At 37.9% G+C, this 17,410-nt stretch overlaps 1 protein-coding gene across 15 annotated transcripts in view; it reads right to left on the bottom strand.

Annotated features, from left to right (window-relative positions):
* Window positions 1-809: 809 nt before the first annotated feature.
* The window catches only part of LOC310721244 (adhesion G protein-coupled receptor L3), a 306,925-nt gene continuing 290,324 nt past the window's right edge, over window positions 810-17,410 (bottom strand). For 7 of the 15 annotated variants that reach the window (XM_083532676.1, XM_083532680.1, XM_083532679.1 and 4 more), the window contains 3 exons: window positions 14,110-14,206; window positions 5,533-5,661; window positions 810-3,289 (listed from right to left, as the gene is read on the bottom strand). In XM_083532676.1, the coding sequence (XP_083388802.1) occupies window positions 2,316-3,289; window positions 5,533-5,661; window positions 14,110-14,206 (1,200 nt within the window). In that variant the 3' untranslated portion in view covers window positions 810-2,315. Of the gene's footprint in view, window positions 3,290-4,271; window positions 4,324-5,532; window positions 5,662-14,109; window positions 14,207-17,410 lie in introns of all 15 variants that reach the window. The other 8 variants (XM_083532683.1, XM_083532671.1, XM_083532682.1 and 5 more) reach the window with 2 other exon arrangements.

Raw genomic sequence — 17,410 nt, 5'->3', positions numbered from 1 at the left:
CAATGACTAACAGAGAAGAAACAGATATAGACACAGATACACTTACAAGGACATTTACAAGAGGAACTTTTAATGATCAACAAGTTCAAATGGCTGAACCTCATCTATACCAAATATTTAATAATGAGGGGAGGGCATGTTGTGAGAATGCCAAAACCTTTCCTGGATAGAAAATGATGTTTCGAACATCATACGCTTTCCTTCTTTACCGGTGTAAAAAGTCCTTTATCTTTACATACTTTATATCATCAATCAAGATTTACAGTCCAGCACACACACACACACACACACACACACACACACACACACACACACACACACACACACACACACACACATACAGACCCAATTGAAATGTGTGGAATTACACTAGTCGATTAATAAGTCTCTGGTGGGAAACTAAAAATTTTACTGTTTTTTTTTTTTTTTTTTTTTTCGCTGCTTTTAATTGGAAAATCCTTGTTGCAACCATAAGAACTGCTCATTCTGGAGATTTTCACCAGCTCAAGAAATGATTTTCATTTGGGACAGACTTTAAAGGGCTTTGTTTGGATTCAGTAGAATTGCTTTAGCCGGGACAGCGCCACTAATCTTCTCCAGAAATGGGGAAAATACGCTTTTTTGGATTCAATCACACACTCATTGTTTGACGCCTCTAATGCACTTGTAACTGGTTATTAACTACAGCCAGATTGGCTTTTTTTTTTTAATGAAGTGCTCTTCAGAGATTTTTGGCATCCGTTTAAAAGTCTCTCAAGCAAACAGAAAAAAAAAAAAAAACACCCACATAACAGCACCTCGGCAAAATCTTCAGTCTTAAGCAGTAATTTATTTGTTGGCAAACAAGTTTCACTGGTACAACAAATATTAGTCAGGAGGTCATTGATTCAGTTTGATAAAAAAAAAAAAAAATCGATATAAAACAGAGGAGAAAAAAAAAAACAATAAATAAAAAATGGTCAATTTTTTGCGAAAAACAAAGGTGACTGAAGTGAGAGACCGCGGATGTCTTGAAAGAAATATATATATTTATATACTTTTATTTCCCAGCTGAAATTAAACACAGGTTCTTTCACCTTCTTACTGCATATTGAATATTAAGCTTTTAATACGTCAAACATCCCTCGTCATTTTATACAAGTGCCTAGTGCGCATAAATGTGGAGGTCTGTCTTCATCACCTCTGGCCCACAATGCTGATCAGTTTTTATCTATACAATGAAGATAAAAAAAAAAAAAAAAAAAGTACTGGGGGGACAAAAAAAAAAATCTGGTTACATTCTTAAAATGACAATCAGGAACTGTTTTGTTTTTTGTGTGGTCCCATTAATTGCTGCTACTAAATTGTAATGTATAAATCAAACGGTGCGTAAGAGCAGAAGTGAAGTCTGGACCGAGAGCGTCAGGAGAGAAACTGAACTGATTCTAAATCACCACGCTTACAGAGGAACGGAAAAAAAAAGCAGACTGCAGACTGTAATGCTAGTAGCTGTACATTTACATAGAAATATCTTATAATTCTCTGCAATATTAGTTCTTTCCCCTCCTCTTTTTTTGAATATTTGTTATTAATACAGCAAAAAAAAAAAAAAAGAAATTAAATGTAATGGAACTGAACAAAGTGCCTTATGGCAAAGTCAATCCTTTGCAAGAAAGTTTCAAAAATGCACATTTCTTTTCTTTTTTTTATCCACTCGACGTATTGGGACGACTGTATCGGACTCATCGCACAGGAAGGAGAAACATTTAAAAAGCGGGATGTCAGTTAAAGAAGTGTATTAAAATAGTCTTTTGTAGTGTTTTTTTTTTCCTCCATCCGATTTGATTTGTTTGGCTACGCGCCGCCTCAGTGTTTCAGTCTTTATTTTTCTTTCTTTCTTTTTTTTTTATTTTTTTAACGTTTTTTTTTTTTTATTTTTTTGAAAATCCATCAAAAAGTCTCTTTTCTTTCTCATTTCTCCCACTAAATAACACGGGAATCCATTATCCACTTAGTGTTCTCTGTCTGTCTGTGGGAAATGAAACCGCACACTAAAAAAAACAAAAAAAACAAACATCATGTCTGAGGCCAGACATCTCCAATCCCTCAGTCCAATCTGTCAGAATACAAAAATCTCCTCGTTTATTTCTTCCTCTTTTTTTTTTTAGGAACACATAAAAGAAATGTCTACGACTGCGGACGATTGACCAGTACGGAAAAGCGGCGGAAATGATGTAAGGAATGACACGTGGATACCACCAACATATCATGTTTTGTGTGTGTCTGTGTGTGTGTGTGTCTGTGTTTGTATGTGAAGGTGTTGGTCTTGTGGTCCTCTATAGGCTGGTGACGAGCTGGGCAGGCTCTTGGGGGGTTTCAGTGGGTGGAGCCTCGTCCTTATTGGCTGGACCGATGAAGCCATCGCTGCTACCTCGGCCTAGGTGGTAGTAAGAGTGCAGCTGGTGGAGATGGTTCTTGGAGCCTAGGTTAGGCATGCTCTTGTAGTACACGTCATCGCTCTCTGTGGGCTCACGTGCATCCTCACCTGCTCCTCCTCCTCCTCCTCCACTGCGTGGCAACGTATGTGTGTCAGACCGCTCTTGGCTGGCGGAGTCTCTCCTTGGAGAGGGCGTTTCATCGCCCTGCTCCTCGGTCAGCAGTGGAAAAAAACTCTCACTGTTTTCCTGTGGGAGGCGGCGGCGAGACGAGGAGGAGGTGGAGCCGAAGGATGGTCGAGGTTGGGGGTGATGGCTCGGCCGCTGCTGGGGTAACAACGGGGTGTCAGATTCGTCGCGGATCAATTCGAGGCCCAAGCTCTCGTCAGGGATGAAGGCTGGAGAGTCATCCAAGTCCAGCGTGAGGCTGAGAGGAGGAGCCGAGGCGTCTTTGCCCCGCCCACCACCCACAGTTCCATTATTATTCATGCTACTGAGATTACTCATGTTAGCCAGGTTGCTCACGTTGGCGAGGTTGCTCATGTTGCTGACGTTACTCATGTTGGCAATGTTGCTCACGTGAGTGACGTTGCTGATGTTGCTGACATTGTTGACGAGCTTGTTGACGAGGTTGTTGCGTTCATGGTTGTTCAGGTATGGGGGCAGGTAGTTAGAGGTGAGCTCTTGGAGGATGCGTTTCTCCAGCGGGGTGTGCGGGTGCGTGGCATGCGGAACGCCGTAGCCGCCGCGCTCCATCATTTGCACGCACTCGCTAAGGTAATCGGCGCCCGCCAAACCGTAGCTGTTGCCATGGTTACCATTCAGTGGTAGAGTATCCATGACACTTGTATCCCGGGCATTGTTCAAGATTCCCTCTGAAAGAAAGACAGTGTTGGGGAGGGAGGGAGTGGGGGGGAGGGGGGGGGGGGGGATTATTATTACAGAAGTCTGAAACAAGGACTCAAAACACATACATCATCATATTCGATGGATTGGATACACAAAACCGCGAGTCAGCAATCTGTAAAAACTTCTCAAGGTGACCTGAGACGTTTCCTTTTAAGAAGTCTGATCTCAGATATCGCTATTTTACATTTCTATACAATGCGAGGAAGAATGTCAAACTATATAAGTAGGTAATCAGGTAAGAACAATGCACACACACACACACCCACACACACACACAGTCAAACACACAAATAAAGCACAGCCATGCTGACGCTCATAATGTGAACCAGGTCTTCCAGTTAGACTCCAATCAACAAATCAACATTGGCCCTTATTTAGCACTACATGGTTTGCATGACTAATTCCATTCAAGGATCAAGTGTGTTGTTTTTCTTTTCAAAACAAAGTTATTCTATTCGTTTATTTATTTTTTATTAAGGTGCTAAATAAGGCCGAAGGTGGAAAAGGGGGAGAGGGGATGAAGGCATCTCAGGCTCTCTCATGCGGAGAAAGTATGGAGCTCCTAAAGCCTTTATGAAGGCTCCAGATCTTTCTCTTGAATCGGCAGCAGAGAAAAAGTGGGAGCAGGTAACAGACGAGGGTGTTTCCCCCTCTGTATTTAAATCAAGTCTTTTTTTTTTTTGCCACTTTTCTAACCCTATTTATTTCTAACTTTCTTTGGATCAGTCATTTGCCTGCAAATCAAAACTGTACTTCAATCGATATAAATGTGAACGGGCCTCACAGATCAGACCATGAATTGACTCGTCATTGTTCTTTTAGGGGAAAACAATTCCAAATTGGCAACTCTATTAAGTACAATCTTATTTTTAAAAAAAAAAATAATAATAATTTAAAAAAAGAAGAAAAAGAAAAGCAAGTAGAAGAAGGAAATACAAGGACAATTACATTTGGTAAGCAATATTTAGCTTGACTCCCATACTTGTCTCTCTGTAGGGGTCTTAACGGACAGCATGGAGAAAGAAAGAAAGAAAGAAAGAAAGAAAGAAAGATAGAAAGAAAGAAAGAAAGAAAGAAAGAAAGAAAGAAAGAAAGAAAGAAAGAAAGAAAGAAAGAAAGAAAGAAAGAAAGAAAGAAAGAAAGAAAGAAAGAAAGAAAGAAAGAAAGAAGGAAAAGAAGAAGGGAAAGAAAGCACAGGTAAGCATTCAGTGACAGGTCTGAAAAAAAGGACATGCATGACACACAAGGACGACACGGAAAACACAAGGAGACAGATGAAGAAGAGAAGCACGTCAAAAGTGGCCTTGTTAAGAGGTAAGACCTCGCTGAATCCTTTCCGGCTATTCGAATCCATTAGAAAAAAAACCACACAAAAAAAATTATATATATATATTACAGAATTATCGATTGTACTAAAAAAGTCATCAGCAGTACCTTGGGATCTACTCATAATTTTTTAGGGCTTTTATTGATATTACATTTCAAGGTTGAGATGATGCTTTTCAGCCTTTCAGCATTTTAAGTCTTTCCAGTTCCAGGAAACTCGTAGTATGATGCCAAGCTGTAGTTTGCACCGAACTGGTGGCTTGTGTGAGAAACATACATCTGACTCTACTTGATGTACAATCGAATAAGTGGGACTTTTTCCTTTTCAAAAAGCCTTTACCTTTGTAAAGACCCCAAATAAACAAGGGACGAATGGAAAAAATAAAACGTAGAGCGTGAGAGATTTAAGGCAGAATGACGGTGCACGGGAGTAATAAACAGAGAAGGCGGCGTGACAGCATCATGCGGAGCTGCGGCGGCCGCCGAGAAAAGTGTCAGGCCTCCCGCTGTGTCCTCGCAAGAGCGCATACACACTGCAGATGCTTCAGCGACTCGAAGCTGAACAAACACCTCAGAATTAAGCTCGGTAGGTAAACAATTCGGGAGGCGCCAGAGAAACCCGAGCTCACCTATTTTACCTTTGTATAGTCTTTATTTCGTTTATTCGAATCCTTTTCTGCATGCTGCTGTGTGTGATGCTCACTGAGGAGAAAGAAAAATCGAAAACACCAGCAGGAAACCATGACGCAGCTACAGAAAGGCAAATCGAGAGATGCAGGAATGCGCAGAGCCCTGCCCACTTACACACCCGCATGCCTCATGCACTAACACACCCACACGGAGGGAGCCAGTTAACCGAGGTGATTAAAAAGGACCAGCACACCTTGTGTGTTGTACATGCTCAGAGTGGGGTTGTTATACACGGTCGCGTCGCCCACTAAAGTGTTATAGGGGTTGTTTGAACCGTGCGGTCGCAGCAGAGCATTTGAGATGAGATGATTGGCCATAGCACCTGATACAGCCACACACACGTGCGCACGCACACACACACACGCGCACACACACACACACACACGGAGAAAAAAGACACAGAACGTTAGACAAATGCAGTCATGAAGTCCACACAACATCAGTGTTGGTACGTTGCAGGTGGAGCAACAAGGCGCAAAACATTAGTATTCGAATGAATCGTTCAGAGAACAAAGGAAGCACAGAGGAAACACCCGGAAGGTAGCAGATGTGACGGCATCGTCTGTCCAGCCGTGCAGCCTCAAACATAGCAGTTTTGCGTGTGCGTACAAACACATGATTCCTGCAGGGTTTTAAAACAGCATATGCAACCGTTGGAACAAGTAATAGGTTATGAATATACAGAATGATCAGGTAGACATTGAACCAAATGTACAGTATGTCTCCGATTACACTTACGCACAAGCCAACTCCCTCACATTCCCTTTGTTATTTGCTGTTTAAGTCACGAAAACATCGTATGGGAAATTCAGGAATGATTTCTCATATGTTCAACACTAGTACACCCATGATTTGGATATACAGTAGGCATAGCAAAGAATTTCTGAGGACCAATCTGAGCAGGTGAACACATTATCTATGAACATAAAACTGGCTATAGTACAGTAAGTTTTGAATCTGAACCTGACCTATTAATATGCATTTATATAAATCAGACTACCAGAGAAAAATTTTTCATCAAGAACATGGGGGACTTAAAGTCACTGTACTTAAGTACATTTTTACATTTGTAAGAATTCATTGTATATACGATTACTCCACTTCTTTATAATGCATAATGCCATATGTTTTACTCCACCACATGTTCGTTACCTTGAGCCTAAAACATAACCAGTGCTAAATGAGAGACTTTTGTGGTTGACCATGACATAAACAATTGATAATCTCAACAATGGTGTAACTTTAGAATATGAACAAATTATATATAATATAGTGTGTGTGTGTGTGTGTGTGTGTGTGTCACCCCGATGTGGATGCTTTCCATTGTAAAATCTGGTTTCTCGTAAGATTTATTTCTCATGTTGTCTCAGAAAATCTTTTCCTCACCACTGATGTGTTCTGTTAAATCATTAAAGATAAACGTATAGGCACAAAGTTATATACATTTAGATTTGTTATCTCTGTGAAGCTGCTGTGTGTGAATGCCTATTCTTAAAACTGCTATCCAAATAAACAGTTTGTGTAGTCTTTGTTCAATCTTTGTGGAGAGCAACGATTCTAAATCTCAAATCCTCAGAGACTCTTTCGCCATGAGGTGCCATGTTGAGCATCCTGAGGTCAGTATGAGAGAATTGTTCTCAAATCCCCAAACACAAATAACTGATCTAATAGAAGATACACACATTTGTATGGTCCTGTCAAGCAGACAAAAGCATGAACTTGATGAATAGGACATGTGGGTTTGCATGGTTAAGCAACATTACCACTACCACTATTACCACTTAGGGCAGGGGTCTCCAATCTTTTCCAGAAAGGGCCAGTGTGGGTGCAGGTTTTCATTCCAACTAATCAATGGTCACAGCTGATAGTCATTTACAATGACGATCATTAGATTTGAACAGGTAGAATTTGGTGTGGACTCGCTTGGTTGGAATAAAAACCTGCACCCACACCGGCCCTTTCTGGAAAAGATTGGAGACCCCTGACTAAGGGTGTACTCACTTTTTTTGCTGGCGATTTTTACCGTAATGGCTGTATGTTGAGTTATTTTCAGAGGATATACAAGCTATACAAGCTGCACATTGATTACAATTTATACAAGTTTTATTTCTATAGTATTGTCCCTTGAAAAAAAAAGACTAAAATGGTTGCTGAAATGTGAGGGGTGCACTCACTTTTGTAAAATACTGTGTGTATATATAGTTTCTTTTTTTTTTTTCTCAAATATATATACTGTATATACTGCAGGTCTGTAGTAGTTTTACATATTACCTAAGCAACACTTTCAAAACATATAAAGAACATACATTGTTCAATTTCATACCATCAAAAAATAACCCCACCCTCTATTTATACATTTATACATATATTTTGCACTTTTGTGTTACAAATTTGCATGTGTGACTTGTCAACTTTTACTTCACTTGCGTTTCTATCTGTTTATGTATCCTGCAATCAGTCTGTTTTTCTAGATGCCTTCCATATCTACTGTGAAATAATCAAATAGCACTAAATAAATGAAACATGCAGCGATATGTGGAAGAAGAACAAGGGCTTGGTTTCTCTGGAGAGAAGAATGAACGCGAGAGAGAGAGAGAGAGAGAGAGAGAGAGAGAGAGAGAGAGAGAGAGAGAGAGAGAGAGAGAGAGAGAAAAAGAGAGAGAGAGAGAAAGAGAAAGAGAGAGAGAGAGAGAGAGAGAGAGAGAGAGAGAGAGAGAGAGAGGAAATAAGCCACTCTAGAGAGGATGAGGAAAGTTACAGTAAGTTCGAGCATTTAAAAAGATTTTTTTATTCTGGAAATTACTAAGACATAAGTAACGTGATTATTTTTTTTTTTCTTGCCAGCAACTGTAGCAGCTCTGCAAACTTTCTTCCGATAAAAAAATTGAACCCTTGAAAGATCCATGTTTTCTTCTTCTCCGAATTACTCAAATGAGTACATATTTCACATTGTTGGAAGGAAATGAGCCTAAAGCAGCTGCTGCTAGTAAAATTGTCTCCTTGCAGCAAGGCCTCGGGCGCTTTGAATAACCCAAGCGAGTGTTTTTAACCCAGCCGACATAAACACAACGTACAGCCTGATGTTCTCGTCTTGGCCATGAGTCATTCGCTCAACTTTTGTGCTTTTGTGAATGCATGCTGCTTCCTGGATTGTTACTTTAGCCCTTCAGCATCCCCGGTGATCAGCGGAGACAACAAAAAAAAAACGCCTGATGTAATAATATATCGATTGTTTCTCAGCTGTTGCTCATTTCTCTCAAGCAGAGGTATTTCTTTTTGAAAGTGCAAGACATGATGCGCTTCATGGAAGTCTAGACTTGTGGATTGGACTAGTGGTGGGTGGAAAAAACGTCATACCGGTAAAAAAGTCTTCAATTTCTTCTTTTTTTTTTTCTTCGACCAGAGTGTCACAATCAACAATCTACATGTTTATAATGTCGAGAATGAAAGCCAGACGGTGAAAAATTGTCTTGGCCCCATCAACAATACTTCTGCAGTCAACATCATTTTGCAATCAAGTAACAAGCTGGGAAAAAAAAGTTTGTCAAGTGGAAAAAGTGGATTTTCTTGTAAATACAATACACTATATAAACAAAGGTTTGTGGATACCCGAGCATAACATTCAAATATGCTTTTTATACATTTCCACATTTACTCCCCATTTGCTGTTATAATAAACTCCGCTCTTCTGTTTTGTGGAGATTTGTGCCCCAAGAAGGTGTTAAAAGTAAAGCATGGACTGATGTTGGGTGCACTTAGATTTCCAATTCATCCCAAAGGTGTTCAACAGGTTTGACGTAAGAGCTCTATAGCAGGGCCAATCAAGATTCCACTTCCACTCCAACCCATGTAAACCATACCTTCATAAAGCTCACCTTGTGTACAGGTGCATTGTCATGTTGAAACAGGTTTGTGTTTTTTAGTTTAAGTAAAGGGAAAATGTAATTCCAACAATTCTTAGACATCCTATACAATTGTGTGCTTCCAACATTGTGGTAACAGTCAAACAACACATCCCTGAAAAAAGTCACGTGTCCCGAAATATAGTGTATATAATTACTACAACTATAACTACTACCACTACTAATATTAATAATAATAATTACCGTATTTTCCAAGCTATACGCCGCTACTTTTTTCTCCACGCTTTGAACCCCGCGGCTTAAACAACGAAGCGGCTAATTTATGGATTTTTCCTGGGTTTTTCCCGGTTTCACAAACTTCAAGCCAAAAAACTGAGCCCCATAACATTGATAACACACTTAATGAAATTGCCGAACGGGTTCGGGTGAACCAATGGGACTCTTTATATTAAATCAGATGCGCTCACACTGAAACGGGCCGCAACACATCATAAATATGGATGATGTTCCTCTGACGTTTGACCTGCCGCTCACTTGGATTGTCAACAGGAAATGCGAATCATTCGTCACACTGAAAACAACTGGGCATGAAAAAACGCACTTCACCTGTGTTCTGAGCTGCACGGCATCGGGAGAAAAGCTTCACCGATGGTGATTTTTAAACGCATGACGATGCCAAAAGATGAACTCCCGAGAGAAATAGTTGTGAAAGGAAGGAGGAAGACAGTAAACAATGACTTTCTTGGTAGGCTACTGTTTAGATACAAGCCGTGTAACAGACACTGTCTTTCATTAAAGCCTGTGTAAAGTTCATTAGTTTCAGTGTAGACATGCGGCTTATAGACAGGTGATGCTTATTTATGTTCAAAATAAAAATCTTTGTCAAATTCAGTGGGTGCAGCTTATATTTGGGTGCGTTTAATAGTCTGGAAATTACGGTAATGTTCCAGTATTTCATGGAACACACGTGGAGAACACACTTTTCATGTCACTGCAGGTTGTATTCTAATTATGTTTGTGACAAATAAAAAAATCGTGAATCTTGGAATATCAATTATCATCAACATACACTGAATTTAGCTTTAAATCTCCTGTTGCTTTGTACATAGAAAAATATAGATGCATCTAATACATAGAAGACAAAAATCCAATAATAAATAAAACAATATCTAAAAACTTTACAATACAGTATAAGTTCACATTTGTTAATTATACAGTAAATATTTTGAAATCCATATATAGATTGTGAACAGCCCTAAAGCGTAACATTTGTCAATTTTTTGTTTATTTATTTTTCGCTTTAAGTTTGAGTAAGAAATGTTAAAACTCAATACCGTGATTTTATAGTGTTCTTTAAATTTCCAGCAAATACGTGCCATGTGAAGACATGTAGATAGATAATCCGTTTGATCATCCGCGATATAATCGGTTTCCTCGGTCTGCGTGCTGTAAAACGCAGAACTCGTTTCGAACATTTCTTTTGATGCCGCTCGCTCTCTTCCTCGTTGACGACACGAAGGAGCTCAGGGATGCAATATGATATTTTTACTACACAACAACGCAAGCGGCTTCTTCTAGAATAAAACTTTTCTGACCTAGTTTTCCTCTTGCTACCATGAGATTGTGGGATTTACGCTGCCTTATCTTCATCCTACAGACCGACAGCGACGAGTGATCGCTATCTGTCGATCTGTTTTGCCTGTGTGTGCTTGTGTGTGCAGATATATATACTTGTGTCTGTGTGAAAGTAAAAAAAAAAAAAGGGTAATTAATTTATTTATTTAGAACTAACTCACCTGGAAACATCTGCTCTGCCGTATTGTGCGTGAAAAAGGACGGTGTTTGCGTGCAAGTGTGTGTGCGTGTAAGAAAGTGACGTGATGTTCAATACTTAATTATTGACACCCCTGACACATCATATCTCTCTCTCTCTCTCTCTCTCTCTCTCTCGCTCTCTCTCTCTCTCTCTCTCTCAATCTGTCATTATAACAGCACATTAGTGCCGTACTGAACTCTGATCTGAAATGCATGTTTAGAGACATAGAGAGAGCGAGATTGACAGAGAAAAGAAAAGAAAAGAAAGCGAGAGAGACAGAGGGAAAAATCGTGAGAGAGAAAGAGAAATCAACTGCTTTCTTTATTATATACAGCGGCTCAAAATCCTACAATAATATCATTCATAAGTCGTTAACCGATTGTGTATTCTGATCATTTCTTCATCGATTTCTCAATCCGGGTGAGATGTTGAATCGTTTGCAATAACAAAAGCCCTGATATTATTTCTGACTGCAATTAGAGCTGTAATAATGTGTGTGATCACCGAAACAAACTTCACAGATGTTTTACAATAATCAAACATGACCGTAAAAAAGAGAAAGTCATTCATGAATACATAATCACGTCTGTTTTTGTGTGTAAATTGCTGCAGCTGTCTTGTTTTAGTCCTTACTTATAAATGATTAAACCCTGGCTGCAGACCATTTGTTCACAGTAATCGCGTGGACGTCGTCGTACGGCACCGAACAGCGAAATTCTGCTCTGGTGTCGTTTGATGACTTTTAATGAAAAACACACAGCAGGGGTTTGTTTGTTTTTAGGCGTTAAATGCTAAAGAGCAATCCGTATCGCTGTGTTGCGTTGGCTTGTGAGTCAGTTTAAGACAGAAAGGCAGAGAAATAATGCGAAACGCAAGGTGCTTGCTCCTCGTTAATGACATTGAACCTCAAAGGGAAGAATTTCATATTTAGACCCCTTTTACTTCTATAATAATCTATACCATTCTGGGAAGATGTTGCACTAGACATTCTAAACCATGTGAAGCACATCTACACGCATCTACACCCCGCACGGGGGCAATGTCACGCGGGAACAGGTTGGGGTCTCGTTGGGAAATTTATTGTTACCACATCCAAAAACATATACAACAGTGGTCCTACTTTGTAAGAACAGTTTGGAAAAGAATCACTTGTCTCAGGTATCTCAATACTTGTATCTATGTAGTGTATGTGTATATGATGTCCAGCTATATGTTTTTTTAAAGAACATGAATACAAAATACTATACATTATTTAATTAATTAATACAGCCATCAATATTTGATGATTATTTTCATATATTTATATTAAGTAGTTACTCAAAAGTGAAAAACAGACCCTTGGGTTCAAACATAAATAAATAGTTACCACAAAGTTCATTCATATGTTTGTGTGTGTGTGTGTGTGTGTGTGTGTGTGTGTGTGTGTGTGTGTGTGTGTGTGTGTGTGTATTATATTAATCTTTAAATTAAAAGCGAATGCATAAAAAATTATATTTTAATTTTTAATATTAATATATTAATAAATATTAATATATAATAAAATATATTATTTGATATTATTAATATTAGTTGTTTATTTTATATTAACTATTAACTTTTAAATAAAATTAAAAAATCAATAAATAAGTAAGTTAGTAAATTAAAAAATATATATTTGTTGTCATTTCATGGCCATAATAATTAACTGGTGTTTTCTTACAATTTCTTACCTGATTTCTGCAATCTAAATAAATAAATAAATAAATAAATCCCCCCAAAATTGAGTTGAGAGTCGCAGTGCAGCTCTGTGAGCACGTTAATAACACAAGCCTCTTGCACAATATCAGCGTATTACGGTGCTCTTGCTCTAAAAGCTTTCTGGTAACACGAAAAGGAAACGTTTTTAAGCTGCCATTCAACCTTCTGACCTCAGCTGCTTTAGAAGCTCTAAAAACTTGAAAAAAAGCTTGTGTCAACAGAGGAAAGCATTCTCCTGTGCAAACCTGCCGTATCAACAGTTGTCCTCTAGGACCAATTATATTTTCTTAAATGACGTTTAAGGCTACACTTCGTTTACTTTCCCAAGCGGAATAAAAAGGGTGAGGAGTGGTTTAATAACAAGTAAGCATGCCTTTCTCCTGAGAGTGAAGTCGGGGTACAGCAATGCTGTCTAACTTGATTTAAAAGCTATTTTTTTTGGCGTAAATGGTTTTTGTGGGCCAAAACAGTAACAAAACATTCAGGCAAATATTTTGGGAATGCATTTTTCTTTTTTTATCAAAACACTGGTATTAAAAAGGTTTTAAGACCAGCTCTGTTTACATGAAAATACTTTATCTAGGTGTACACATGCCAGATTTCACCTATTAGCACCTCCAAATAGTCCCATCGCACAGCAATACAGAGCTCCCAGTGTTCCTGCCACTTCTAGAATATGACCTGGAAGTCTTCTATTCGATGGGTGACAAACACCTTCCGCAATGGTGTCAATAAAGGCGAGCTGGATCTTCATCTTCGGGAAGAGGGCGAAGTCCGCAGGAGCCAAATCTGTTCAGTTCTTTCAAATCTGCTCTTTGTTCTAACTTGCTGTCTGTCATGAAATCGCAGTGGTCAGTTAGCACCATTAGTCTCGAAACCTCTTGATACCACCTCGTAATTGCGTATTATTGTCAGGATTATAGACAAAGATTACATTCCCCAGCATCACTGCACTCTCATGTCTTGAGTATATGACACTCGGCACACACACCTGATTGCAATTCAATGCTGAATTCGCTCCTGTACTTACAGCCTCACTTTTCACAGCACTCTCTGTCTCACTATTGTCTTTCCATGGTTTTTCTAGTTTCACACTGTTGGTTTGCTCATGTTTTTTTTTACTTTTTGCTCTCTCTCTCTCTCTCTCTCTCTCTCTCTCTCTCTCTCTCTCTCTCTCTCTCTCTCTCTCTCTCTCTCTCTCTCTCTATATATATATATATATACATACATACATACATACATACACACACACACACACACACACACACACACACACACACACACACACACACACACACACACACACACACACACACACACACACACACACACACACACACACAGAGTTGTGTACCTCTGTTGATGGTAGCAGAGCTGTTGATGTCTCCAGTGATGAAGGATGATTCTGACTGCTTCCGCACCGTATCGTTCCACATCCGACGAATCCGACTCTGGCAAAAGTGCGCGCACACACACACACACACACACACACACACACACACACACACACACACACACACACACACACACACACACATTAGAACGTTCATTCACAGACATCAGGTCAGCAGTTTTGTCCATCTCCAGCTAGCAACGACCGTTACTCCACACATTATCCCACAATAGCACTGTGCTATTGCACTGTGAGTTAAGCAGCTGGTTTCAACCCAACAAAATGCATCGAAAAAGCATTCAGGTGCATTGCTTTAGGCAAGCAAATAGTTTGTGGTGGCCATGATGCGTGCAAAAGACACAGCTTCTCTAATATTAAGGAAAATGGTTTCTAGGATACAAACTTTTTTTTCCCTCGTCTCTGTAGTGATTTTTCATGCAGCCAAAGCACTGAGTAATGACCCAATAGTGTGGCGATGGATGAATACGGATGTACACAGCCCTGGGTTTTAGAGAACATGAGTCGAAATACAGCTGTTTCTGCAGTATGCTCAAGCACAATGAAACAAACACGGACAGATGATGAGATGCACAAGTGGCTTTATATTTCAGGGAAAAATTGAAGACCTGGTATTTCTTTTTATTGCAAAAAATTAATGGATCTTTTTTTTTTTTTATATCCAATTATAGAGTAACAAAATTCACAAATACAATAATATAAAAAAACATTATAAAGCTGCCTAAAATAATTATAATAATAACAATTAACAAATAGGTAATGTTCATAGATATTATATAAAATTATTATTATTATTATTTTTTTTTTATTAATATTTTTTATTGTAGTAATAGTGGAATTAATATGCATAATTATTATATTGGTTTATTTTAATTTTCTATTATTTATATTATAAAGAGTTCTTCCTTTCAATAAGTCAATAATAACTCTGCTGCTATTTATTTACTTAAAGTGCTAAAATAATATATATATATATATATATATATATATATATATATATATATATATATATATATATATATATATATATATATATATATATATATATATTATACCATTTATTATTACTTATAGTTGTAATTACCCAAAAAAATCAGTCGTAATGATGCAATATACCTGAGCATTTGTTATAAAATGTAATGCATTACAAATTGACTACATATATATATATTACAATGCCTGATGTAATAGTTTGTAATGTCTAATAAATGTTTTCATAATAATTTTCCATTATAATTTCTAATGCGAATGATGTGTGTGTTCAGTATTCCTATGAACCATTATAATGCATTGCAAACACTACATGAACAAACCAATAGGGACACCTGACTTTACCAGCCATATGTGGGTCTTCCCCAAACAGTTGTTCCCCAAATGTTTCACTTAAACTAGGAGACCAAAATGTGTTTCTACATGACAACGCCCACACAGTGAGCTTTATGAAGATGTGGGTTATACAAGCTAGAATGAAAGTTCTTGAGTAGCCTTCTTTAGAAGTCTGACCTCAACCTTAATAAACACCTTTGTGATGGATTTGAATGTCGACTGCCCCTCAGGCTTCCTCACCTCACCTACATCAGTACCTGACTTTCAAATCTCCACAAGCAAAATCTAAGGAACATCTTCCCAGAAGAGTGAAGTGCAATGGGGTTCAATGTGCAATGAGATTCTTACGAATCTTTTGGTCAGAAAAGATAAAAACTGCTATAATTATTGATGAAAAATCTATAAATATGATACCAATAACAACATAAATCATTATAATCAATGGTTTCAGCATCTTGCATTACTTATACGCCACCACTTTGCATTATGAGAGGATATAACGGAGATCATAATGCATTGTCATACTGATACTCTAAGTATTCTTATATAACTACCTTTTATAAATAATTATTTTGTGTAAAATGCCTTATTATGTCACAAATGCATTTATAAGCCACTATACATACAATCCTCATAGAGCATGTTATTATATGTCTATACTGATTTTCGAGATACTTATGTGATTGTGTATTACCAGTATATATAACTGTAACTATGCATTTAAGGCATTTTTAATGCGTATATAAATGCTTGACTTATTAGACGTACTGTATTATTGTCGATCATTTGTTCTAAATATCGTCAACGTTAATTAAAATCCTAGCATTTGTAATAGTTATAAAACAATCAAAATGAATCGATCATTCGATAATTAGGTATTATGCATTAATAATGCTTTAGAACACAGCTTGATAGATCCTCATACCGAATTATATACAAATGATTTATATTTTAAAAATGATTCATATTAAAACAAAAAAGGTAGATTGTTATAAATCATGCAACCGATTTCATTTAGTTTCTAAATGAATACATTTGTAGCCAGGCTTTAGCATGTATTTAAATAAGATGTGAAGCCAAAGTCGTTTCCTGCTCTGTGAGGAAAGAAAGATATATATATATATATATATATATATATATATATATATATATATATATATATATATATATATATATAAGGCAGGTTAGAGATTAAAATACCGCTGTGGACCGGGTCGCTCTGACATCCATCACTGCTCACGATGAGACGCCGGAATTCAGAGGATGCAATCATCCAGCCTACATTACTCATCTTACTGACATTTACACAGACGCACGCGCCGGACTATCAGAGCAGGCCCGAGTCACGAGTCAGGTTCACACGCTTTTTGACACGTATATGCATGTGCATTTTGGGATTATGATTTACATATTTATACGTAGGCAGCGTTATTGGAGAATGTCTGAGCCGCAGGTCTAATAAATGACTCTGGAGACATGTAAACTGCTCTAGTTTTATGAAAAAAGGAACAACCCGGGAGTCCACGGACACTTATTAACCTGTATACGATTTATTTTTATTTCTTTTTTATTTTAGAAGGAAACTCAGAAATCCGAATAAACTACATCGTATGTTCTTCTAAACTACTTACAATGATTTACTACACTATATAACACACCAGAATGTATAAAGTGTTTCACCTGAGCCCATAATACCTACAATGTTGTCAGGCAGACAATAATAACAGCCTCAGTGGAAGTTTGGCTCAGTATTAGAACCGTGTCCAGTCATAAGTTTTTACCTACTTTTTGTTTTTACTAAATATCAAAGATATAAGCAACTTTTATTCTGTACTCCAGTGGGGGTATTTTTGGCGCCTTGGAACGGATTAATGTCAGACAATATTTTCACGGATTGATCGGCCTTTAAGGTGTGCTG

The sequence above is a fragment of the Silurus aristotelis genome, assembly GCF_946808225.1.
Source record: "Silurus aristotelis genome assembly, chromosome: 27".
NCBI classification, from domain to species: Eukaryota; Metazoa; Chordata; class Actinopteri; order Siluriformes; family Siluridae; genus Silurus; species Silurus aristotelis.
The sequence above is the reverse complement of the archived record's forward strand: the minus strand, read 5'-3'. Positions and strand labels throughout refer to the sequence as shown.